The 26,010-nt window shown below is 35.8% G+C and overlaps 4 protein-coding genes across 6 annotated transcripts; all 4 read right to left on the reverse strand.

Annotated features, from left to right (window-relative positions):
• Positions 1-305: 305 nt before the first annotated feature.
• On the reverse strand, positions 306-3,249 carry LOC107582295 (ADP-ribosylation factor-like protein 4A). 2 transcript variants are annotated; one of them, XM_016268061.1, is made up of 2 exons: positions 3,141-3,249; positions 306-1,501 (listed from the first exon to the last, which is right to left on the reverse strand). In XM_016268061.1, exon 2 carries the CDS (start codon positions 1,417-1,419, stop codon positions 817-819), a length of 603 nt encoding a protein of 200 aa, XP_016123547.1. In that variant the 5' UTR covers positions 1,420-1,501; positions 3,141-3,249; the 3' UTR covers positions 306-816. The 2 variants fall into 2 exon arrangements, with proteins under 2 accessions (XP_016123547.1, XP_016123546.1); XM_016268060.1 differs by lacking the exon at positions 3,141-3,249 and adding an exon at positions 2,691-2,799.
• Positions 3,250-5,884: 2,635 nt separating this feature from the next.
• LOC107582296 (uncharacterized) lies at positions 5,885-7,608 on the reverse strand. The gene is made up of 5 exons (XM_016268062.1): positions 7,553-7,608; positions 6,588-7,071; positions 6,399-6,483; positions 6,053-6,189; positions 5,885-5,965 (listed from the first exon to the last, which is right to left on the reverse strand). The coding sequence occupies exons 2-5, from the start codon at positions 7,032-7,034 to the stop codon at positions 5,885-5,887; spliced, it is 750 nt and encodes a 249-aa protein (XP_016123548.1). The 5' UTR covers positions 7,035-7,071; positions 7,553-7,608.
• Positions 7,609-14,188: 6,580 nt separating this feature from the next.
• On the reverse strand, positions 14,189-18,517 carry LOC107582297 (von Willebrand factor D and EGF domain-containing protein-like). Its single transcript, XM_016268063.1, has 5 exons — positions 17,992-18,517; positions 17,743-17,838; positions 17,473-17,577; positions 14,599-14,694; positions 14,189-14,430 (listed from the first exon to the last, which is right to left on the reverse strand). The coding sequence occupies exons 1-5, from the start codon at positions 18,212-18,214 to the stop codon at positions 14,318-14,320; spliced, it is 633 nt and encodes a 210-aa protein (XP_016123549.1). The 5' UTR covers positions 18,215-18,517; the 3' UTR covers positions 14,189-14,317.
• Positions 18,518-20,803: 2,286 nt separating this feature from the next.
• LOC107582242 (transmembrane protein 106B-like) lies at positions 20,804-25,214 on the reverse strand. 2 transcript variants are annotated; one of them, XM_016268004.1, is made up of 8 exons: positions 25,106-25,214; positions 24,454-24,642; positions 24,208-24,271; positions 23,962-24,121; positions 23,608-23,748; positions 21,911-21,960; positions 21,771-21,824; positions 20,804-21,491 (listed from the first exon to the last, which is right to left on the reverse strand). In XM_016268004.1, exons 2-8 carry the CDS (start codon positions 24,632-24,634, stop codon positions 21,371-21,373), a joined length of 771 nt encoding a protein of 256 aa, XP_016123490.1. In that variant the 5' UTR covers positions 24,635-24,642; positions 25,106-25,214; the 3' UTR covers positions 20,804-21,370. The 2 variants fall into 2 exon arrangements, with proteins under 2 accessions (XP_016123490.1, XP_016123488.1); XM_016268002.1 differs by having other exon boundaries at positions 24,454-24,646.
• Between the last annotated feature and the right edge of the window lie 796 nt (positions 25,215-26,010).

Here is a 26,010-nt window from a genome sequence, read left to right on the forward strand (position 1 = left end):
TATTTTAATATTATGGACAATAATCGCTTAATCTATATTAAAAATCTTTACCAACATTTTTAATACCAAAAAAATAAAATAAAACAAAAACTAAAATCAATCAATTTAAGAACCACAACATTATAATGTACAGCATGAAAACTTGATATTCCAATTGATTTGCTGAAGATTACATTTAACAGTGTTATTAAATTTGAGTGTTTTTAAAGATGAACTTGATGCTCACTGCATTAGATGACTTCAAATATAATCTAAATGTAAACTAAAGAGCATGCACAATTAAATATCCAATAAAAATCTTGACCGACAACTGATATGATACAGATATTGTGCATCCCTATAGTTTGTGCAAAAAAAAACAAAAAAGAAATTCAAGTCATTACTCAGGGAACAACATGAACATAAAATAACGTAAATAGGTTTTCATTCACAGGTTTTTCATTGCTGGGTGAGCTATTCCTTTAACACCTTAATACCTGACCCTAAAATGACAAGATTTGGCAGACGTACTGTATACGTGTTAAAATATTACATATGGCAATTTTAGAATAAACACAGAAAGCCCTTTTATTGCAAATAAAAATTCTGAATAAAACCTTCAACACAAATCACCTTGCAGTGTAATAAAACATCTTTATATTAGGTTTATATATTTCTAAGTCTATGACAGATAGTAAACAACTAGAGTAGTAAACAAGAAAGTAAACAACTAAAGTGCTTGTCGGTTCGAACCAACTCTGGGCACATAAAAATGACAGTTTGCAACTATCAACTTGTATTGTCCTTTTTTCCCCTTTTATATAATGCATTTATGGTCTACTTTTTCTTTTTTTGCTGTTTGAGCATCTTTCTTCGTTTTAGGATCATGTCATGAAGTCTTTCGAGTCCCTCTTTGAGACCGTCACCAATGATGGCGCAGGTGGACTGCAGATGCCACGGCGTAGAGGGTCCCAGTTCATTGAGTGCCAGCATGGTCTCTATCTGTGACAGTGACAGGGCCTGTCTCAAGTCCTGCTTGTTAGCGATAATCAACACAGGCACTCCTTGATTTTCAGAGGATCGAGCGATTTTGTAAAGCTCTGTCTTCGCCTCTTCCATTCTCTCTGCATCCAAAGAGTCCACAACAAACACTATGCCATCTGTGCCGCGTGTATAGGACTTCCAAAGAGGGCGCAGTTTCTCCTGGCCGCCAACGTCCCAAAAGTGAACCGTCACTGTTTGCGAGTCCCCAACAGGTACTCTGACTTTCTCTGCATTGAAACCTTTGGTGGGGACAGTGTTGACAAACTCATTGAACTGCAGACGGTACAGAACCGTCGTTTTGCCTGCAAAGTCCAGACCCAGAATAGCGATGTGAAGAGAATTACAGAACGGAAGACTGGATAGAAAGTTGGGTTGCTCTGATATTCCGTTCCCCATTTCTCTCAGGAGTATAAACACAATACGAGTTTAGGATGATGTTCCATAGGTCCAAAATACCAGATGCACATCCAGTGCTTGCCTAGAAGTTCATACACAGAAATATGGTGGTTTTTAAATGGCTTTTGAATGATCTAATACAATCTGCCTGGCTGCAAAACCACAATTAATTATGTGCGAGGGTCTGTTTTAAAAACGTACCACTTTACATGCCAAACAAAATGAGACTTTCAGGTAAAGCAGGTTATTTTTAATAACTTCACTGATAGATTATGATCATTAATCATACTGTTATGAGCTATCGTAGACCATATCATACAACAGTTACAGCTTTTAAGGTCGACTTATCATCAATCTAATAGATGAAGAATGGATTACCAGCTGGTGGGGCTGAGACTAACTTGCTGGTTAGAGCTAGAAAACTACTAGTTTACACCCCTAAATAACCAGCTACAATGTTCCAAAAACCAGCCTGACCACCTTAAGCTCATATGACATGGCTTGCAGTAGTAACTAAATTCCAACGTTTACCATTTTTCATTGCAATATAAAGCCATTTTGTAATATTTTAATAACATACGTTTAACCTTTTCTTTTTATTATTCTGCCCCACATTTAAAAGCAGTGCCTAAATGTGTACATTAATAAATAGTATTTCTACATATTTACAGTACATTTAAGAGGGTATAGAAACATTAAAAACTCAAAGTCTCAGAATATATGATATAGAATCTCGCACATTTCATAGTTTGGCATAAATGAAATGTGGCATTCGCCCCAATCGAGCATATAAGGAATATAAAAAGTAGATTAATTTGAATAGGAGTCTGTAAACCCACAGGAACAACCCGCTCAGAAATGAAGCTTCTCTCAATTATGCAATATTTCCTAGGAACAGATCAATAGGGTGCTCTAACAATAAACAGAGTTCTGCTGACGCCGCGAGGGCATTTCTCCGGAAGTCACTCGCGTCCACCTGTCGAATCGAAACTGTTCTGAATGAACCCAAAGTCCATGTAGACATCCTATTTCTCCAACCTAAACACTAACTATATCCGTATATAATGAAAGTATAAACTTAATCTATGTGACGACATCTTAAGAGAAAATATGTGGATGTTTAAAGCACATGAACTGCAGCTCGCGTTCTGGGCCAACATGAATTAATCATGAGGCGCAGACAAAACTTGCTTACAGAGGAGCCTATATTCCTTATTGTTAGTTAAACGGTTTAACACTAAACTCTTACCACAGTCGCCCATTTAACTTACCGTTCAGACTTCATACTTCGCTAGAAAACGCCAGGCATTCGACATTGACGCCTTCGCTCTGTTCTGCGCGCTACTGACCGACCCCCAGCGCGCAGCAGCAGCAGCTCATTTGTTTACCTTTAAAATGATTGGTCAACAGAGGTCATGCGCCCATAATATATGCAAAGAGATACAAAATAAGAAAGTTACAAAACTGCTGCATTTATTACGTCTTTGTTGTTTGTATTTCTCAAGATATAGGCTATTATTCATTTATTTATTAATTCATTCATTTAAAAACAAAATGTAATTATTACTGTTTAAAGCACATGAACTGCAGCTCGCGTTCTGGGCCAACATGAATTAATCATGAGGCGCAGACAAAACTTGCTTACAGAGGAGCCTATATTCCTTATTGTTAGTTAAACGGTTTAACACTAAACTCTTACCACAGTCGCCCATTTAACTTACCGTTCAGACTTCATACTTCGCTAGAAAACGCCAGGCATTCGACATTGACGCCTTCGCTCTGTTCTGCGCGCTACTGACCGACCCCCAGCGCGCAGCAGCAGCAGCTCATTTGTTTACCTTTAAAATGATTGGTCAACAGAGGTCATGCGCCCATAATATATGCAAAGAGATACAAAATAAGAAAGTTACAAAACTGCTGCATTTATTACGTCTTTGTTGTTTGTATTTCTCAAGATATAGGCTATTATTCATTTATTTATTTATTAATTCATTCATTTAAAAACAAAATGTAATTATTACAATGGCAGCCATATCACCCTGTAGCCCAAGACTGGTTACCCTCTGAAGCTCAGCAGGGCTGAGCCTGGTCAGTATCTGGATGGGAGACCTCCTGGGAAAAACTAGGTTGCTGCTGGAAGAGGTGTTAGTGATGCCAGCAGGGGGTGCTCACCCTGTGGTCTGTGTGGGTCCTAATACCCCAGTATAGTGACGGGGACACTATACTGTCAACAAGCACTGTCCTTCGGATGAAATGTTAAACCGAGGTCCTGACTCTCTGTGGTCATTAAAAATCCCAGGATGTCTTTCGAAAAGAGTAGAGGTGTGACCTCGGCATCCTGGCCAAATTTGCCCTTTGTGCCTCTGATCATCATGGCCTCCTAACAATCCCCATATCTGCTGATTGGCTTCATCACTCTGTCTCCTCTCCACCAGTAAGCTGGTGTGTGGTGGGCGTTCTGGCACACTATGGCTGCCGTCTGGTATGGTGGATGCTGCACACTGGAGGTGGATGAGGAGATCCCCCCTGACAATGTAAAGTGCTTTGAGTGCCTAGAAAAGCGCTATATGAATGAATTAATCTTTCTAACATTTTGTTTATATTGTTCTGTAAGTTTTGACAGTTTATCTAAGAAAAGAAAAGACTCTGTACAGTTTTGGGGTAAAGTCAGGGGCTTTTATGCTCCATGGATCAACGGGAACTACTGGGTGTGGGGGGACAAGTCCACAACTCCTGCTTGAGATCAAGTTTTGACTCACAGAAAAGAGCAGCTTTCTTCTGAGGTCAACAGACATGGGAGTTTCCAAAGGCTCAGGAAAATTCATTGTGAATCAGCCACATCTTTATGCTCGGCGCAATAATCTGAGACCAAACCATACACAAGTTGTAAATAAAACAAAGATTACTGGAGTACAACTTGCAAGAAAATCAACTTTCAAAATGTCACATTTAATTCAGTGTGTTACTTGCATATTCTTTGTACTTATTTGAGAAATTTAATAGCAATTTCTGAGTGAAAATGGTTACTAAACCATTTTTTAAGTAATATGTACAATGCATAAAATTGCTACATAATCTTTTCATTAGCAACCTCATAAATTCCATTTCATCTTAATGAAGAGTTTATGCAAATGCATTACATATGCAAAAGTAGGCGTAAGATTAGATTTAGGTGATAGACTAAATGATATAACATATATTATTTTAATAATAAGACATAATACAACAACAAAATTAAGAAAAAATAAAATAAATAAATAAAGATTTGAGCAAGACCTATTTCTATCAACTTTACAATTTAAAGGAAAGAATTCTTAAAATCACTTACCTTTCTTACAGCAGAGGCTGTCATTCAGCCATGACAAAGTAGACAGTAAAGAGTTCAAATTGCTGTGTTTGATTACATTTTTTTAAAAGCCAGCTCAGCATGGAGCACTGGATACAACAAGGTTGCCAAGCAGCAAGAGTTTCAAGTTCTCATTCAGAGACTCTGCATGTGCTGGACAGAGCACAGTGGGGACATTGTTGAGGAAACAAAGAGACGTCTTAGCAACCATCAAACTATGAATTAAAGTCACTTTAAGTATGAAATACTTTGCGGAACATTTTATAGCAAGAAATACCTACGAGACATATCTTCAGTTATCTTAATTAATAAAAAATAATCCTGACCATAAAAATGTGTGTGGGGGGGGGGGAGCTATTTATGCCTTCTGAAGTTTTTAGCAATTGCAACAAATAGCACATGTTCATCATTTAATTTCTTTCATTCTCAATTTGGCTTTTTGACCTAAATAATTCCTGTTTAATTGATGTTAAATATTTTGCTTTTGTGTTTTATTACAAGTTAATGCAAAATTTCAAATTGTACTTTCCAGCAGAGTACCAAAACCAGCAGAGGTCAGCAAACAACTAATTTAAAGACACCAGCTCTCTCGATTTCCATTTTAAGTCTAATCCTCTTAAACATCTACAAAACCTTAATATCACATAATTTATAGAACAATAAAGCACTAACTAATAGAGCTAAAGCATATTTTGTAGCCTATGACGTTCTGTAATAAAGGCAGCAGTCAGTGGAAAGTAATAATTCGCTGTAATTTTTATAGTATCTTTTGCATTTTAAGATCAAGGTTGAGGATGGGAATAGATGGAGAAAGCAGCTAAAGCTAACATATTGTGAATACATTACGAGCATATAAAATTTCACTAACAGACCAAAAAAGGTTTCTGAAAGATTAAGCACTTATAATAATAAAAAGCCTTCAAAACTGTACCATTCGAGTGGACCCTTGACTATATTGGCTTGAAAAAAGCAAGAAAAGTGTGTAATAATGATGTTTACAATAAAGTGGGGTTCTCCATAAAACAGCAGGACTCATTAGACAAAACAGAACATTGATGTTTAAACTAGCTTTATCTGCACCCCACAACACAAAATTCGTTCTTTTGTCTTAAAACAGATTCATTTCCTCCAGGAGTTGGTCAACTTTTCTTCAACTCGGTCCATTAAGGCACTATATACTCCTCTTCTGCGGCGATGCCTCTATAACACAGGAAGTAAAATATTTCCAAAAAGGTTAATAAATTGTCTTTTCAGTAAGATAAATATGAGTGTTCTCTCCGTTCTCACTGTATAAGAAGCAGATTTTGGAGGCCATGGCATCTTTGGTAGTACGAGCCTTGCGTCCCATTTAAGCTCTGCTGGTTTGAAAGCATCCATTTTGCTGTGTCTATGAGAAGGGCTCAGGTTAGGATGGCTGTCAGTAACTGTGGAGACATTGAAATAAAATGCAATCAAGCCACAAAGTATTTGACCTTTGTTAATGGATTTTATAACTGTTAGAGAAGTACTAAAATATTGATTACAGTGGTAAGACAAGGGCAATCCGTTTTTGCCAACCCAACTTTAAGTGTTGAAAAAACATTCATATTTCTCTCTGTTTTTAATTATGATGTCTTAATGAAAGGAATGTTACCTTCGTTTAGGCACTGAGAGTTTAAGATCAAGTAGCCAGGATCCTTTTCTAAAAAAGTCACCATATCTGGCATTCCCTCAGCACACTGCAATCGCATTAAGAGTGTTTAAATGTCTTTTAAAGACTGTCATCTAGTGTTGATGTAGTATAATGCAGATAATGTGAGCCATAATCTTAGTACAAACTTACAGGTCTGAAGTTATGAAGTTTTGGATCTTTGTAAGGCCCCACTGGATACATCCCTTCTCTCACAAACAACAATTTTGACTCTAGTGAGTCTGGTGGTTTGTAGAACGTGATAAATGTTCTTGTTTTACATCCCTTTTGCTCAAGTCCAGGCAATACCGAAGGAGTAACATCATTAATCTTTTCCAAAATAAAAGATTTTTCTTCCATACTATTATTTGATTTAACCAGATGAATGTTTTTGCCCTTGATCTGTGGCAAACCCAAAGATCTGTACAGTTTTGGGGTAAAGTCAGGGGCTTTTATGCTCCATGGATCAACGGGAACTACTGGGTGTGGGGGGACAAGTCCACAACTCCTGCTTGAGATCAAGTTTTGACTCACAGAAAAGAGCAGCTTTCTTCTGAGGTCAACAGACATGGGAGTTTCCAAAGGCTCAGGAAGATTCATTGTGAATCAGCCACATCTTTATGCTCAGAGCAATAATCTGAGACCAAACCACACACAAACTGTAGATTAAACAATGATTATTGGATTACGTTTCACAAGAAAATAGTATTTCAGTCTTTCTACTTTAAAATTTCACATTTAATTCAGTGTGTTACTTGCAGATTCTTTGAAATTATTTGAGAAATTTACAAGTAATTTCTGATCGAAAATTGTTATTATACGATTTTTTTTAGTGATATGTACAATACATAAAATTGTTACACAATCTTTTCATTAGCAACCTCATAAATTCCATTTCATCTTAATGAAGAGTTTATGCAAATGCATTACATATGCAAAAGTAGGCGTAAGATTAGATTTAGGTGATAGACTAAATGATATAACATATATTATTTTAATAATAAGACATAATACAACAACAAAATTAAGAAAAAATAAAATAAATAAATAAAGATTTGAGCAAGACCTATTTCTATCAACTTTACAATTTAAAGGAAAGAATTCTTAAAATCACTTACCTTTCTTACAGCAGAGGCTGTCATTCAGCCATGACAAAGTAGACAGTAAAGAGTTCAAATTGCTGTGTTTGATTACATTTTTTTAAAAGCCAGCTCAGCATGGAGCACTGGATACAACAAGGTTGCCAAGCAGCAAGAGTTTCAAGTTCTCATTCAGAGACTCTGCATGTGCTGGACAGAGCACAGTGGGGACATTGTTGAGGAAACAAAGAGACGTCTTAGCAACCATCAAACTATGAATTAAAGTCACTTTAAGTATGAAATACTTTGCGGAACATTTTATAGCAAGAAATACCTACGAGACATATCTTCAGTTATCTTAATTAATAAAAAATAATCCTGACCATAAAAATGTGTGTGGGGGGGGGGGAGCTATTTATGCCTTCTGAAGTTTTTAGCAATTGCAACAAATAGCACATGTTCATCATTTAATTTCTTTCAGTCTCAATTTGGCTTTTTGACCTAAATAATTCCTGTTTAATTGATGTTAAATATTTTGCAAGTTGCTTTTGTGTTTTATGACAAGTTAATGCAAAATTTCAAATTGTACTTTCCAGCAGAGTACCAAAACCAGCAGAGGTCAGCAAACAACTAATTTAAAGACACCAACTCTCTCGATTTCCATTTTAAGTCTAATCCTCTTAAACATCTACAAAACCTTAATATCACATAATTTATAGAACAGTAAAGCACTAACTAATAGAGCTAAAGCATATTTTGTAGCCTATGACGTTCTGTAATAAAGGCAGCAGTCAGTGACAGTTTAACAGATGGCCTCTGGTTATGTGATTCCTTCACAAAGTCTCACAGGCATCACAACTGACTGTGTTTAACTTTCTCAGAGTAGAACTTTGGCTTATTATTATTATGTTGATATAAGCAGCCCAGCAGTGGACAGTCAGTGAAGAATAATTCTTGTTAATGCTCAGTAAGGTCACCATAAGCAGAGCCATAACTTGTGGATTATGTCACAGAAGAGCAAAAACAGCCATATTTTCTTTAAAAGATGTAGGCTACAGGCAATATTACCCTCTGGTTCTCTATTCAGACAGGAAGTAAGATCAATTTTGCAGTTTCTTCATCTGTGGGCACTTCTAGCCCTGTGGACATTTAGAAACAATTTTCACACTCACATAAGTACTATTATTTTAACAACAGACAAAAGTCAAAAATTTACACTATACTAAATTTTTTTGTATCTTGTGTAGCATTTTGTGATGAAAATTACTTTTTAAACATTTTTATAAATGGCTCCAACCTCCTTTGTCTTGTTACTTCTAATTTAATAGGCAACATTTTAATTTAGCCTATGTTTTGCATTATGGTCTATTGCACACACCCTGGACCAGACCAACACGAATTCAAAAGCAAGTTCAAGTAGGGATCAGCTGAATGAAGAAGAATTGAATTCTGAACACGCCGAGGACAACAGGACCTGTGCGGACTCCCCGTGTTTCTCTGGAGTACTGTGTGAAGCCACTTTCTCTGGCTCCTTCAGATGTGGAAACTGTCCACACGGCTATAAAGGAAATGGAATTGCCTGCACATGTGAGCTGCCTTAAAAAAAAATTAATGCTCAGTAAGGTCACCATAAGCAGAGCCATAACTTGTGGATTATGTCACAGAAGAGCAAAAACAGCCATATTTTCTTTAAAAGATGTAGGCTACAGGCAATATTACCCTCTGGTTCTCTATTCAGACAGGAAGTAAGATCAATTTTGCAAATCACGGGTGTTTCTTCATCTGTGGGCACTTCTAGCCCTGTGGACATTTAGAAACAATTTTCACACTCACATAAGTACTATTATTTTAACAACAGACAAAAGACAAAAATTTACACTATACTAAATTTTTTTGTATCTTGTGTAGCATTTTGTGATGAAAATTACTTTTTAAACATTTTTATAAATGGCTCCAACCTCCTTTGTCTTGTTACTTCTAATTTAATCGGCAACATTTTAATTTAGCCTATGTTTTGCATTATGGTCTATTGTTCTTTATTATAGTTGATTCTCATGAAAATACCTAAAACTGTCTGGGTCATATTTCAATATAAAACAATAATAAAGTTAAAAAAGTAAATAAATAAAATAAAATTCAGTACATTAAATCCAGCCTACCAAGATCTATAAAGTATTTGGTTACACTTTATTTTAAGGTGTCCTTGTTCCAGTGTAATTATACATATAAGTACTGAGTAATATGAATTAACTACATGTACTTACTATATGGTTTGGTTTAGGGTTACTTGCATGTAATTATGCATAATTAATTGTTATTATAATAGTAAGTATTTTAGTACTATTTTTATAATAGTAAGACACCTTAAAATAAAGTGTTACCAAGTATTTTTATCGTTCAAATGCATTTATTATTTTATTAATATTTTATGAATAATAAGGAAAATATTCATAACTTTACATGTAAGTAATGTCACAAAATTATAAAGGATCATTTTTTCTTTTTTTTGCGAAATATATTTTCTATTTTTTCTGTTGACTTTAGCACAAGAATTTTTGTGATCTTGACCTTCAAATATTATTAATATAATGAATTTATCAAAAGGATTGTTTTAACATAATTTCAACATTTCCTGTGTGTGTGCGTGTGTAGCCGTGTGTCGTTATCCTTGTGGTCAGAATATGGAGTGCTCACAGCCCAACACTTGTACCTGTAAAGAGGGCCACATCGGTCAGTTCATTTAGCTTGGCAGACATTTATAGATTCGATTACTCATTTTAATTATGATTTGTTATTATGACTCATTTCAAAGTCACACACCAGTTATGTCTTCTTCCATCAGCTGTGTGCCGACCAGACTGCAAGAACAAAGGGAAGTGTGTGAAGCCCAATGTGTGTGAATGTCCTGCAGGGTACAACGGCTCCACCTGTGAGGAAGGTGAACTCTGTCTTTAGTACCTTACTGCACGCTGACATTTACAGATTCATATGTATAACCATTTTCTTTACAGCTTTACATAATATGCATTTTAGAGGATATTATATAAATTTACAAAAAATGTTTTATCTTGTCTCTCAGCCAGCTGTGACCCGCCTTGTCAACATGGTGGCCGCTGTTTGTCCAGAAATCACTGCACTTGTCCTTATGGCTACGTGGGGCCAAGATGTGAAACTAGTGAGCAGACATTTACAAATTTCTAATTTTGTTCATAATGATTGTGTGCCATTGCCTTTGTGTGTTTTCAGTGGTGTGTAACAGACATTGTGAAAATGGTGGGGAGTGCGTGTCACCTGATGTCTGTAAGTGTAAACCCGGCTGGTACGGACCAACGTGTAACCCAGGTTCGCCGTTTCATCCTTTGATCACAAATGTCTGTAAAAAAAAATATTTTCTCAAAAATTAATAGGAAAGTTCACCCAAAAATGAAAATTACCCCATGATTTACTCAACCTCAAGCAATCCTAGGTGTGTATGACTTTCTTCTTTCAGACGAATACAATCGGAGTTACATTAAAAAATGTGCATACTAAAGAAGGAAGTCATATACACCTAGGATGGCTTGAGGGTGAATAAATCATGGGGTAATTTTCATTTTTGGGTGAACTATCCCTTTAAAATTCTGTCATCATTTATTCACCCTCAAACCTGTATGCATTTATTTTATGTGGAACAAAAAAGAAGATATTATGAAGAATATTGGTAATCATATAGTTTCAGTTCCCCTTGGCTTCCACTGTATCGAAGTCAATGGGAACCGAAACTGTTTGTTTACCATATTTTTCAATATATCTTCTTTTATGTTTCACCAATGAAAAAGAAGTCATACAGGTTTGGAATGACATGAGGGTGAGTAAATGTTTTTTATTTTTGTATGGACTATCCTTATAATAACTGTGATTATAATAAAATCCTTGGTTTGGTTTCATTCACAGCCAACTGTAAGCCTTTGTACTTAAACGAAGGGACTTGTATCAAACCAAACATCTGTGCGTGTCCTAGTGGCTTCTATGGTTCACAGTGCCAGATAGGTACAACCTATTTTTATTTCATGTAAATAATGCTGTACAATTAATAAAAACGGCCTTAATTAAGTGATTATTATTTATTTGTGTGTTGTTTTTTGTAGCTCTGTGTAATCTACCCTGTAAAAACAGAGGCCAGTGCATGAGAAATAATGTGTGCTCTTGTCCTGAAGGATACACTGGGAAGAGATGCCAGAAAAGTGAGTGTTTATTGGAGTCATTTTCTTAAGAATCTAGATTTCTGTTTTTGTGATTTGTTTCTACATCCAGCATGCATTCTCTCATATTATATGTTTGAACATGTGTATGCGATGCTTTTAGGTGTGTGTGTGACCCCATGTGCATGAACAACGGAAAAAAGGGTGTCGGTCCAAACACACCGGGGAAGTCGTTAGAGAGTCGGACTCGTAACCCAAAGGTTGTGGGTTCAAGTCTCGTACTGGCAGGGATTATAGGTGGGGGGAGTGAATGCACAGCGCTCTCTTCCACCTTCAATACCACGACTGAGGTGCCCGAACCCACAACTGCTCCCCGGGCGCCGAAGCAAAAATGGCTGCCCACTGCTCCACGTGTGTGTTCATGGTATGTGTGTGTTCACGGTGTGTGTGTGTGCACTTTGGATGGGATAAACGCAGAGCACTAATTCCGAGTATGGGTCACCATACTTGGCCACATGTCACTTCACTTTCACTTCACTTTCCTGTCCATCTGGGCAACATCTGTAAGAGCAAAAATAAAAGAAGTATTTTATGCTCACCAAGGCTGCATTTATTTGATCAAAAATACAGTAAAACAGTAATATTGTGAAACATTATTACAGTTAAAAGTAACTGTTTTCTATTAATCTATTTTCTATTTTATGTTTTAAAATGAAAATTATTCCTATGGCAAAATTTATTTTTCTTTTCAGCAGCCATTAATCCAGTCTTCAGTGTCACATGATTTTTCAGAAATTATTCTAATATGCCAATTCAGTGCTCAAGTAACATTTTTTATTATCGATGAAAAAAAGTTGTGCTGCTTAACATTTTTGATCAAATTGGCTTTTTTTTTCAGGATTCTTTAATGGTTCAAAACAACAGCGTTTATTTGAAATAGCATTTTTTGTAACATAATAAGTCTTTAGTATCTTTTTTATCTACTACTACTACTGTTCAAAAGCTGACCATAAACATTTAAACAGTAGTATATGTTGTACATAAATGTGCCAGTTTCTGTTGGTACACATTTACAAAAGCCCTGTTTTGCAACATAACCTAGTCTTTTTTGTATGTGTAGCGGCATGTTTACAGAAATGTAAAAATGGTGGCGAGTGTGTGGGGCCGAACACATGTCACTGTCCAGCTGGATGGGAGGGTCTGAAGTGCCAAACTCGTAAGTCCTGATGAATACTAAATGCTCTTAATGAATTCTCACGTCTTGTCAGTGTATTGAGGTCACATTGATCATATTCTTACTGTTAAGGTATAGTTTGATCTTTGGATTGAAGAATATTAATTTCGGTATTTTATTTGATTATTTTCCTAACAGCGATCTGTAAACAAACATGCCTCAATGGAGGGAGATGTGTGTTTCCAAATTTCTGTCACTGTCGTCAAGGTTACACTGGACCTTCCTGTGGTACCAAAGTAAGCATTTCCCAGAAGCATTGCCATCATTGATTTCATCTTTAAAATGATCTTTGTAAATACATTTTTGACTTCATTTATGGCCATAAAGATGAACCGATTGTAAACTTTGTATTTACAGACTAGGTGATGAAGATCTGAAATTGAAGACAACTTTATCACTCTGTAAAAAATGAATGGTGTGTGTGAGTGTGTTTGTGTGTGTGTAAGCATTAGTGCCCAGCCTTTTAGTAAACAGACTTTTTCTTAGACCCTGTATTAGATTAGTACAGTATTTCAAGAGTGTTATACTGTATGTGTATGTGGGTATATGTCTGCATCTCTTACACAGCTCAGACAATGATTCATTTTTTGTCATGTACTACAGTGTGCACATTTTATGATATTAATAAAATACGTTCCTGTCAAATTACCAATTGCATTGAAGAATAAAACAGTATATGACATCCAAAATTCTGTACATTTGAAGTCATAAAAATGGATCTTAGTGTCACTTCCCAATAAAAAGAAGTGGTCAAAAACAAAAATGGAAATGTATCATATTTCTGCTTTTTTTAAATCAAGTTTACACACACACAATTTTGATTTTAACTTTATATTTAATTAGTTGTAATATACGCTAAAAGAAATTCAACAGTTATCTTACACTACTTAATAATAAAAAAGTCATAATGTAATGTACAATGTTAATATGTGACCCTGGACCACAAAACCAGCCAAAAATACACTGTATGGGTCAAAATTATTGATTTTTCTTTTATGCCAAAAATCATTAGGATATTAAGTAAAGATCACGTTCCATGAAGATATGTTGTAAATTTCCTACTGTAAATATATTAAAACTTCATTTTTGATTAGTAATATGCATTGCTAAGAACTTCATTTGGACAACTTTAAAGGTGATTTTCTCAGTATTTAGATTTTTTTGCACCCTCAGATTTCAGATTTTCAAATAGTTGTATCTCGACCAAATATTGTCCTATCCTAACAAACATACATGGAAATTGATTCATATGACTGGTTTTGTGGTCCAGGGTCACATATAAAAAACACATCATACTCTCACATGTTCAGTTAGGGTTCAACAAACAAACATGTAACTTTAGCACCAATTTGAGGGACTGTTGAGGTCAGAGGTCAGAGTGTTCTGACATCAGAAGAGCTTCTTCCTCTCTTCACACTGTGGGCCTGAGAACGGAGCTCGACAGCGACAGGTGTTAGGAGACACACACTTCCCCCCATTCAGACACGGCTTTTTACACACAGCTGTGAACAGAGAGAGGTAAATGGTTTCATTTTTAAAGTTTGAATAAACTCTTTATGGATTTACACACCTACAAAATCATTTAAATAAAGTATTAATAGTAACTGCACTACAAAAATGTAATTCTAGACCATTTGAACAGTCTTGTTCATAAATCTGTGGTCACGCACCTGTGTGGCAGGCTCCACCTATCCATCCTTCTGGACAGCTGCAGATTCCAGGAGCCACACAGCTGCCCCCGTTCCTGCATCCCTGTGGACAGATCGCTACGGAAACAGAGACAAATGATCAACATGTGAGCCAGATACCACACTAACATCTGTGTACATGTAAATGATGATTAATTCATGAAAAATAACTGAAAAACACACACAAACACACATATATATATATATATATATATACTGCATATATATATATATTTAAGAGCTTAGACATGTCATTTAAATAATATTTAAATTAACTGGTTGTATTCATGTAAAAAATTCTTTAATATCACTGAATCATATTGATTACATTAGGTTACACAAATGGAAAAAAAAATAACCATTTGCATGAAACAGTGTAATTTTTGTTTTTGTTTATATACTTTAAAAGTATTTATTAATATTTTGAATTAGCTTTTATTTTTATATTTAATATTTTTATTGAGCTTTATTTATTTTTTTTAGTTTGAGCTATTTTAGTATTTCAGCTTAAACTTATATCAGTTAGTTGCCAAGGTTACATTTGTAATTGTTTAAGTTTATTAAGTTAATGTTTTCCACCAAATATTTATATTTTATTTTATTTCCACTTTTTACAATTACATTTTTTTTGCAACAAGGCGTAAGCGACAAAAGGTAATGTTCGACAAAAGTAAGTTAATGCAGATGAAAACATCTTTTTGCTAACATTTAGTGAGTTTTTAAGCTCTTAAAGGGGTGGTTGATTGCGATTTCACTTTTTTAACGTTAGTTAGTGTGTAATGTTGCTGTTTGAGCATAAACAATATCTGCAAAGTTACGAAGCTGAAAGTTCAATGCAAACGGAGATATCGTCTTTTTAAATTCTGGCAGTTTATTGCCAACAAAAATGGCTGGTGGGGACTACAACGAGTTACTTTCTGGGTTCGTGACATCACAAACCCAGAAAAACCCCACCCCCGGGAAAAGGCAGCAAAGGGGGCGAGGCCATGCTGCGCTGCTTTAGAGAAGAGGAAGAGAAAACTAGAGGTGCACTTAAAAATCTCTTCATATATGAATCACGATTCTGTCTTCTAACGATTCTAATGAATTCACAAGTTTCAAAATTGCGTTGCCCTGCTCTGCATCTCTCTCTCTCTCTCATTCAGCTCAGCTCCAACAATGAACTGTTCCAATTATACACTTATTTTCACATAACTATGAGAAGTGTTAAACATGGTTTAACATGCTGCGCGTGCAGTTGCCGTACTGTATTAAAGCTTTATTCAGGATAAAACCGTATTTTAAAAGCTAACATAAGCAGTAGCATTTGCAAATAACAACGTATCTAAAAGTATGAGACAACAACAAACAAAAAACATAGGCCTAACATTAAAAGCCGTGCTTGCACAGGTTCTGCACGATCCTCTTTAATAATATCCTCTGCTTCTCAATCAAGTTCAAACTGATAAGCAATATTAACGACGCCGTTGTTTACAATACAACCGGAGCACATGCCGCTGAGGTGAGGGGCGGGACGCTTAGACGCGCACTAGATGCGGTTTAGCCAATCACAACACACTGGGCTAGCTAACCAATCAGAGCCCATCGCCTATTTCTGAGGGAGGGGCTTCATAAAAGAAGTAAATGATCACCGCTTTTCTCAGAGAAGGGACAGATCGGTGTGGAATAAAGGTAAATTACGTGAAAAATTCTGCGTTTTTTTAAAAACGAAGCATTAACACATGTTAAGGCGGGCATACACGGTGCGATTTTTGCTGTCGTATGAGCTCGCAGGCGATTATTTTCTCTCGGGATAATTTTAGATAATTTTCAAACATGTCAAAAAAAATCGGATGCTGTCGGTTTAAATTCAAACTGCATTTTGTATTTACTTGCATTATCTTTGTGTAATATTTAAATTTGTTTGATGATCTGAATCTTTTAAGTGTGACAAATATGCAAAAAATAAAAAAAACAGGAAGGGGGCAAAAACTTTTTCACACCACTGTATGTGCGGTTGAACGAGACAATTTGGCGAGCCATCTGAAGTTGACCAATCAAAAGATGACAAAAACCATATAGTCTATAATAATTTTAGTTTAATAATACAGTTCTATTTTTTATTTGTTATTCCGAATGTGCCAAATTTGCCATTCAGCTTTATGAATGAATATGCCTGCTGTATTTCCGGCAAAATGAGCAGAAATTCAGAAATGGCCTACTCCCTCGAGTTGTTTAGGAAGAACAGAAGTCCCTGCTTTTCAGCCATTCTCTTTGCCATGTCCTTTGTCTTCGTTGTTTTTTTGTTTGTTTTTTGGACGTCACAAGCCGCCTGCCACAAAGAAAACTATTTCGTCCTCAGAATCCATATTTTTATGAATGGCGCGAAACGTAATGCTTACATCAGAGTTTGTAAAATTGTAGTAAATTCGTGTCGTGTGTGACTGCCTCCGTACGATTTTCGGATAAACTCAATCGTGACATGTGCCAGAGCTCACGACGTTACGACCTTCAGAATCGCACCGTGTACGCCCGCCTTTAGACTGCACCCCATAAACACAATCAAGCCTAGAAAAAAACAGTGAACCACCCCTTTAAGTCTATTTAACAGAAACACTGACTGACCAATTATGTCAGAACCAATTATATCATTCTTCTGTTTATTATGAAAATTTGCCATGTTACAATTTTAATTATTAAAGTTATATATCATAAAAGTTATTTATTGATATCACATATTCTTCAACTCTCATTTTGTGAAGAGAGGCTGATTTCATGTGTTTCCCTTTTCAGATTATTTCTATTCCCCTGTTTCAGTGCAACAACTGACTTTATGAATTTGTGCAATGTAAATAACACAATATGGGATCAACACACCGTCTTGGCATCTGGAGCCAGTCCAGCTGGAGGGACAGATGCATTTTGCTTCTCCATTCACAGCAATACACTCACCACCGTTCCAACAGCCACCATCACAAACCACTGACAAACACAACACAAACACAAACACAGACACAGACAACACATATGCATAAGTTAAAAGCTGTGTTGATGGACTCCAAAAAAAAAAATTCTTGACTATTAATTTTTTAGGGTTCAACTTGCAAACAACTACTAAAAACCTAATGGAAATTAATTCACAGTTACCTTTGTGACAGTATTTTCCTCCAAATCCTGAATGGCATCTGCATTTTCCAGGTCGAAGGCACTCTCCACCGTTTTTACACTTTGGATAACAGTTAGCTGAAATCAACATGCAAATCATGTGAGTTTTGGCCAATTAAATATATAAAGCACAAGTTTCACACACACACACACACACACACGCACGCACGCACATACACAAACACACTTTCCATTCAAATACATTGCAGAACAAGTATCTTGAAACCTCACCATATTGGCAGGTTTCTCCCTCATATCCTCTTGAGCAGAAGCAGCTGTTGTTTCGGATGCAAATCCCGGCATGTTTGCAAGGTGGGTCGCACGTCGCTTTGGGGTCAAAGACAAAAGGAAGAGCCACTCCACGGGGCCCATCGGACCCTCCCAAACAGATCCCAGCCAGAGAGGCCAGTGCCGCTAGCAAGAGCTGCATGGATGTACAGCAAAGCACTGCCATTTTTAAACCACACTCTTACAAGAATCCAGAAGGACTGAGATTGCTGGTGAATGTATGTTTGGACAGCATACTTCACTGTGATCATCTATTGGACAGGCATGGTACTGCAAGGAGACACAGCTGGAAAAGTACCATCTAAGGAATGTGTGAGACAGGATTGAGAGACACACATGCTCAGAGAGTGTGTGTTTAGACGAGTGTGTGTCATTGTCTGTGGTTTATGGCTGTCTGAAACTTCATCACCAAGTGGTCCCAAATGGTATTCTGACATCAAGTGGCATTTATTTCTTTTGATTTCTTATTTCTAAAATGACTGTTTTCTATTTTAATACATTTTAAAATTTGATTTACTCTTGTGATGGCAAAGCTGAAATTTTGTAGAATTCTTTGATGAATAGAAACGTCAAAAGAACAGCATGTATGTTAAATTGAAATTTTTTGTAACACACTTTCTCACTTTTGATCAATTTAATGTATCCTTGTTGAATAAAATAATTTTCTTTCTTTCAAAAATTATTGTGTTTATATATATATATATATATATATATATATATATATACATACAGTATATATACAGTATATATGTGTGTGTGTGTGTCTATAATATATATATAATATATATATATATATATATATATATATATAAAGCATATTTATGTGTGCCCAAATATGTTTTGGGACCATAAGAGAAGTGAAAAGACAACAACACATTAAAATGTTGCTGTATAGCATAATTTCTAACAGCTATAGTGACTATCTGCAGTTTTTATGAAGTCCAGTTGCGTCTTATGTTGCTTAAAAAAATTGTCCTTTCATATATTTTATTCACTTTGCAGATCCCAGGAAATGGGGGAAACAGATTCTGCAGATGTCCTGAGAATTTTCCTCCTCCTCAATGAAATTCCAGCTCCAAGTTTTCAGACCACAGCTAACGTATTTCCCTCTCTCAACTATGTATATGAACTAAAATTGAATTTAGGTAGATTTTTAATGCTTAGTTATTTGTTGTTTTTAGTCATCATTGTTAAATGCTTTGTTGGCAAGCCTGACTCCAGCATATGATGAATGTGACACTTCCAGACTGTTCAGTAAGTAACAGGGCATATTGTACCTCTATCTGCCTGAAATTACAGTAGTGTTCATGTTATGGTGAGTTAAATTAGTAAGCACTGAATAAATAAAAACAATGTCTATTTAATATCCGATTACTTTGTGGGTTAGACTGAAATAGCACATTACTCTTTTTATTAATAATATAGTCAAGTCTCTTTTGCTTTTAGTTGAAAAATAAATAAAACCAAATGTTTGTTTTGTAGAGAAAAGTTTGATTGCTGCTGCGATATTCCACAAGATGGGTCCATACAGGATATGGTACCTCAATACAGGAATAGAAAACCATCTGGAGTTTTGGGGTTGAAACCATTTATTTAACTATTAATATTGGGGCATTGTGTCCCCCTAGGGTGGTCCACCACCAAAGTCTGTAGCAGTTAAGGCCATGGTACTTTTACATCTTAGGTGGGTAAATAGTTTCTTGAAAGTTCAGCAGTTACCTAGTAATAAACCGAAATGTTCAAGCACAAATGGTACGTGTACACTCTTAAAAATAAAGGTGCTTCAAAAGGTTCTTCAAGCGATGCCATAGAAGAACCATTTTTGGTTCCACAAAGAACTATTCAGTCAAAGGTTCTTTAAAGAACCATCTCTTTCTTACCTTTTTATAATCAGATGTTAAAGGTTCTTTATGGAACCATTTAGACAAAAAGGTTCTTCTATGGCATCGTGAAGCACCTTTATTTTTAAGAGTGTATGCATTTGTGTTCTCAATGTGCTGTGCGTACGTGCAGTGTTTACATGTTCTTCTGAAGGAAAAAACGATTCTGCACATCTGTTAAAAGTTCCTACTCACTTTCTCTCATGTTCCAGAACAGCAGCTCCTTCTGGTTCAACTTTAATGGGCCTATGAAACAAAGAGCATGTGATGTTTACATGCCTTGATTTACCATGAATATGATAAGATAGAAATAAATAAATATTATGATTTTTAATCAAACGTGCTCTCGCCAGTGTCCTGAGAAAAACATATATATGGACACAAATTTCGTCAAAGAAATTTCATTTATTGATAAATCCTTTCCCTAAAATAACATTTAAATAAAATACCATTTAAAAAGGTTTTGATTTAAAAGTGCCATTCCAACAAAACAAGACAAGCTAAAGGGTTAAAGTGAACGAGAAACATCTAAGCTATCAATGATCTACACCAACACGAAAAAAATTATGGTTGAATTTGACTAAAATAGGACAAAAGAAATGCTTTAAGAACAATTAACAGAAGTCCATTTTTATAATAAAAAATTAATATCCTTCCTTCTTTTTTTATTCCATTTTTTCTTAACTAATATGGTATTCCATAGGTTCCTGCTGAGGTAAATTTATATTTATTTTAATATACATTTTATTATGACAACTGATTCATGTTCCACATTGTACTGGCCTCAGAACGGTTCACTTAATTTTGTTTAGTTTGTTTTTTAAACGTAGTTTAGACCTTCATTCTGAGCATTCCCTTAGAACAGAAATTGTGGATTTTTTTTTTTAATTACTGCAGTCTTAGATGTTGGAAAATCCAAAATATGGATTAATACAAAATTCCCATAAACTCATGAACTTCTGAAAGCTGGCATGTTGTTGTATGTTAACACCATAGTCCAAAAAAATCAAAAGAGTGCCTGCTCCGCAAAGAGCTAAATAAGAAGTAAATGAGCATGAATGAATGGAAATTGCAGCACACTGTTTAACATGTTTAACTGTTTAACAAAACAAACGCACAAGAAAAAATTAAATTGTAATGGAGTAGTCAAAGTGGTTTGAGTGTTTGCAGCTCTATGTAAAATATTCTGCTGCTGCTGTCATCCCTTCTCCCAAAATGTACTAAAGTGCTTCTGTCTATCCAAGCAAAACCTTCAGTGCTGTGCTAAAGAATCGATAATGATGGTGTAGAAAGACATCAGTGCTCTGGCTGAAACTTGCTGATCAATCCTGACGTTGTCACCCTACAGTACAGACTTCATCTTCTGCCATTTGTAACACTCAGGACAAGCTTTTGTTTCACGACATGGGAACATGAGGGACTGTGGGTCATACGGAGGGGCATCACTGTATCACACTCATGTGTCCACGTGAAGACGTGGTGTTTGAGCCACAGTCCACGTACAGGTACTTCTCCTGAGACACCTGCTCAACGTGGCCAAAGTACAAGACAGTTACAGTCATCCTGGAGAGACGAGAACATAGTATCAATCAAATGGAAATGCTCTTATATAATATTAATTTATTATATAATATTATAATAGTTTGGTTAACGATTCTTTTATCTAATAAAGATCTACCATTCTTTTCAACAGAAATACACTGAATACAATAACAAAAAATGCATACAGTAACATTTTTCGAAATAAACATTTCTAAATATTTTTTCAATCTGTTCTTTTACATAAACTCTTTCAACAAACGATTCTTAAATGAATCAGATTTTTCATTAAAGAATACTTACTGCATCATGACAACAATGTTATGCACTTTAATTGACTGCATGGTACAGAAGTCACTGTAAAAACAGATGCGCAATCAGTAAGATAAACTGTCTTTATAAAAGTTTTATTATAATATAACACCTGACTGGCAAATACTCACAATATGTAGTTCATCTCATTTGCTATGATGGTGGGAACAGTGTAATCAACCTAAAAATGAAACATTGACATTGATAACAGTTATAACAGTCTAAGTAATTACACATATGTGACCCTGGACCACAAAACTGGTCTTAAAGGGTTAGTTCGCCCAAAAATGAAAATTCTGTCATTAATTACTCACCCTCGTGTTGTTCGAAACCCGTAAGACCTTTGTTCATCTTCGGAACACAATTTAAGAAATTTTTGATCAAATCTGAGGGCTCTCTGACCCTCCCATAGACAGCAAGGTAACTACCACGTTCAAGGTCCAGTAAAGCACCAAGATGATCGACAAAGTAGTCCGTGTGACATCAGTGGTTCAACTGTAAAGTTACGAAGCTACGAGAATACTTTTTTTGCGCAAAGAAAACAAAAATAACAACTTTATTCCACATTTTCGTCTCTACTCCACTTGTGGACGCGCGTTCACGACAGTATCATGACGCGAGCGTGTGGCGGCGCGGACCCAGATCCGCCGTAATGACGTCATCACGCCGGATCTGGGTCAGCGCCAGCGCCGCCACACGCTCGCGTCATGGTACTGTCGTGAACGCGCGTCCAAAGTGATGCAGTAGAGACGAAAATGTGGGGAAGAAAAAAACAAAACAAGGTATTCTCGTAGCTTCGTAACTTTACAGTTGAACCACTGATGTCACACGGACTACTTTGTCGATCATCTTGGTACTTTTCTGGACCTTGGACGTGGTAGTTACCTTGCTGTCTATGGGAGGGTCAGAGAGCCCTCAGATTTCATCAAAAATATCTTAAATTGTGTTCCGAAGATGAACGAAGGTCTTACGGGTTTGGAACAACACAAGGGCGAGGAATTAGACAGAATTTTCATTTTTGGGTGAACTAAGAGATTGTAAATTTTTCAAAATTAAGATTTATACATTATCTGAAAGCTGAATAAATACGCTTTCCATTGATGTATAGTTTGTTAGGATTGGACAATATTTGGTCGAGATACAACTATTTGAAAATCTGGAATCTGAGGGTGCAAAAAAATCTAAATATTGAGAAAATTGCCTTTAAATTTGTCCAAATGAAGTCCTTAGCAATGCATATTACTAATCAAAAATTAAGTTTTGATCAAATATCTTCATGGAACATGATCTTTACTTAATATCCTGATGATTTTTGGCATAAAAGAAAAATCAATAATTTTGACCCATACAGTGTATTTTTGGCTATTGCTACAAATATACCCGTGCTACTTAAGACTGGTTTTGTGCTCCAGGGTCACACATTGAGAAGAACTCAGATTACAAATTCATGCAACTAAATCAAACAGCCTTATTGGGAGGATAAAGGTCACTTATTTATTTCGGTTATCTTAAAGTGCTAAACTGACGTGATTTTCCTCACCATGAATACAAATTTGATACAGTAAGGACATGGATTAGTACAGTTGTATTATACACTTTTATTATATTTTATATGTTTATAGAGCAGCATACTATAACATATATTATATGACAAATAATTTTATATGAATACATATTTCAATAAATTACTCATTATATAATTACTACAAAGGTAAAATTGAACAGATAATTTGTTTTGGGCTTATAATGAAAAATAGTATTATTGAAATATGTATTAACATAAAATTATTATTCATTAATTAATATATCTGAATGAATTAACATGTACCTGACGCATATCCAGGGGGGTGATAGTGGTGACATTACTGACAACAGACTTTCCGATAACAGTCTTGTAGAACTGCACCTGTGCTGTGATGTTGGCAACACGTATTGGGTAGTAATTATTGTTGGTGATGTTCAGGGTATTCTGAGAATGACAAAAAAAATACTCTTATTTCTTACAGTTAAATAAAAACACGGCAACAAAAACTAACAAAATACCCTGACTTTGCCAAAAGTCCCATCTGATCTCACTATCAAGTCCAATCCCTCCACACAAAGAACAGAATCACAAATTAAACAGGTATTTTTGATCAACAAGCCTGAAATACAAATGAAAAGGGTTTGCTACAGATATTACCGTGATATTTAGATAAATGATCCGCTGGTCTCGGTCGTATGTGACGTAGGCTGACTTCACCCCAACATAAGAGACATCAATAGCTCGAGGGAACAGGAAGAATACAGCCAAACCAGAAAGTAGCAGACACAGAACGACTGATAAAGACACGTACAATGTCCTGTGATAGCGCAAGAATATACAGTCAGTTATAAAATATAGTATATATCCAATGCTGATTTGAAATGGATATTAAAATTAACTTACGTTCGTCTTGGCTTCAGCCTCTGGTCACTGTATGGTATCAGAGCAACTAGCTGGTTTTCTTGGTCTGTGAGAAAGTCCAGGATAGGAAGTACACATAATTACATTTTTACAAGTCCAAATAATGATTTATTCAAGCAATTTATTGATGCCACTGAGATAAAGACCAATGTATTAACGTTAAACATTTTGTTTCAGCTATACGTTCATATTACATATAAAGTGATGGATGGACGGATCTGTTCTCACCTCTAGGTATCCTCCCCGTCCCTTGACAAGAAGGACAGGTGATGCTGTCTCTGCCTGTGAATTCAACATATGGAAACTGTGACACGTCATGTTTATTGTCCTCAGTGGGAGACTCTGTGTTTTCAGTCAGGTTCTCCTGCTCCTCTTTTTGCTTTGGCAAGGAAAACAGAGACTTCCCCATGGTTTGCCCTGCCTTCAAAGAAAGAAATGTAGTGAATTACAGTGCAAGTCATGAAAGATCACTCATATCTAGATGTTTATGCAGTGGTGAACTTGAGCATATCATGCACGTGACAAAGTATAACACTGCAGGCTGTTTTATAATGTCATTCTGTCTATAAAATATACATTATTTTTTATATATTATGATGTTAACAACATATTCTGGCTGAGGACACAGCGTACGGCCGACAATCTCATGTTCTTGATAGGGTGTAATATTGATGCTTTTGCAATGCAAAATTAAAATGCACTTACTTGACTTCATATTAACGCATTTAGATCGATGCATTTAAAAAGTATTATTAACACGCACGCGACGAACATGGATCGTGATGTAACAGCAAATGGGCCTAAAACAGATCGAAATGACTCTTATTTTAAGGTTCGATATGACAATATAGCGAATAGGATAGGAATCAATGTATTTTACCTTCGATTGAAGGGTCCTGCCTTCTGTTTGTATAAAATTACAGTTGCTATATCGTCGTTACTCTGTTCCAACAATGTTGATATTGTCCCCCACCCGTATTCTAAGAAGCCCCGCCTCCTGCATTAATAAGCGGCATGACTGTAGATCGTGGACGTTGTGTGATTGGACGATAGCTACGTGCGACACTATTACAAGCCAATCATATTGGAGAAGGCGGGATTTGCTACTAAGCCCCGCCCCACTGTTTATAGTTGCAGCTCAAGCTTCAAGGCCGTGTGTGCTGTTAAAACGTGCAATGTTTTGCTCTGGGTGTAATTTCCTTTATTTACTAAAACGACTGTTGATATGCACGTTGCGCTAGATATGCTCATGATTAGAACTAAAAATTAAAACATTGCATCTTAAAAGTAAAATAATATATATACGAAACGTTACTAATAAGGACTTACCTAGAAACATAGATATGAAATATCTGTTTACTTAATCTACTTACAAGCATAATGATTGACAGCTTTCATCAAATATGCTGTGACAGGAAGGGAAACATTTGGCTGGACAGATAGAAAGGAACAGTACAGATTCGTTTTTTCCCCCCCAATACAAAGAAGAAGAAAAAACTATTATTTGACTCCTGAGTTTTTTTGTGCAAGCAAAATGAGAAAAGTATGAGTAGGCATGTGGTTAACACTTCTCAAATTGATTTCCTGATAATAGTTATCATCAGACAATCCATCAAAAAAGTGACCGTGTACACACAGTGAACAGAGGAAATTTATCATTTACAAATATATATTATATATCCAGAAAAGTACCAAGATGATCGACAAAGTAGTCTGTGTGACATCAGTGGTTCAACCGTAAAGTTACGAAGCTACGAGAATACTTTTTTGCACAAAGAAAACAAA

Source organism: Sinocyclocheilus grahami, unplaced genomic scaffold (assembly GCF_001515645.1).
Source record: "Sinocyclocheilus grahami isolate Dianchi unplaced genomic scaffold, SAMN03320097.WGS_v1.1 scaffold42.1, whole genome shotgun sequence".
Lineage (NCBI taxonomy): Eukaryota > Metazoa > Chordata > Actinopteri > Cypriniformes > Cyprinidae > Sinocyclocheilus > Sinocyclocheilus grahami.

Coding starts and splice junctions, on each gene's coding strand:
- LOC107582242 (XM_016268004.1), bottom strand. CDS start 24,634: ATGGGGAAGTCTCTGTTTTCCTTGCCAAAGCAAAAAGAGGAGCAGGAG. Junction 21,961..23,607: donor CCCCCCTGGATATGCGTCAG/GTACATGTTAAT, acceptor TTTCATTTTTAG/GTTGATTACACTGTTCCCAC. Junction 21,492..21,770: donor AACATTGTTGTCATGATGCA/GTAAGTATTCTT, acceptor TCGTCTCTCCAG/GATGACTGTAACTGTCTTGT.
- LOC107582297 (XM_016268063.1), bottom strand. CDS start 18,214: ATGGCAGTGCTTTGCTGTACATCCATGCAGCTCTTGCTAGCGGCACTG. Junction 14,695..17,472: donor TGGCTCCAGATGCCAAGACG/GTGTGTTGATCC, acceptor CTGTTTCCGTAG/CGATCTGTCCACAGGGATGC. Junction 14,431..14,598: donor AGGTGGAGCCTGCCACACAG/GTGCGTGACCAC, acceptor CTCTGTTCACAG/CTGTGTGTAAAAAGCCGTGT.
- LOC107582296 (XM_016268062.1), bottom strand. CDS start 7,034: ATGAATCTTCCTGAGCCTTTGGAAACTCCCATGTCTGTTGACCTCAGA. Junction 6,484..6,587: donor AACTTCATAACTTCAGACCT/GTAAGTTTGTAC, acceptor ATGCGATTGCAG/TGTGCTGAGGGAATGCCAGA. Junction 5,966..6,052: donor CAAAATCTGCTTCTTATACA/GTGAGAACGGAG, acceptor CCTGTGTTATAG/AGGCATCGCCGCAGAAGAGG.
- LOC107582295 (XM_016268061.1), bottom strand. CDS start 1,419: ATGGGGAACGGAATATCAGAGCAACCCAACTTTCTATCCAGTCTTCCG.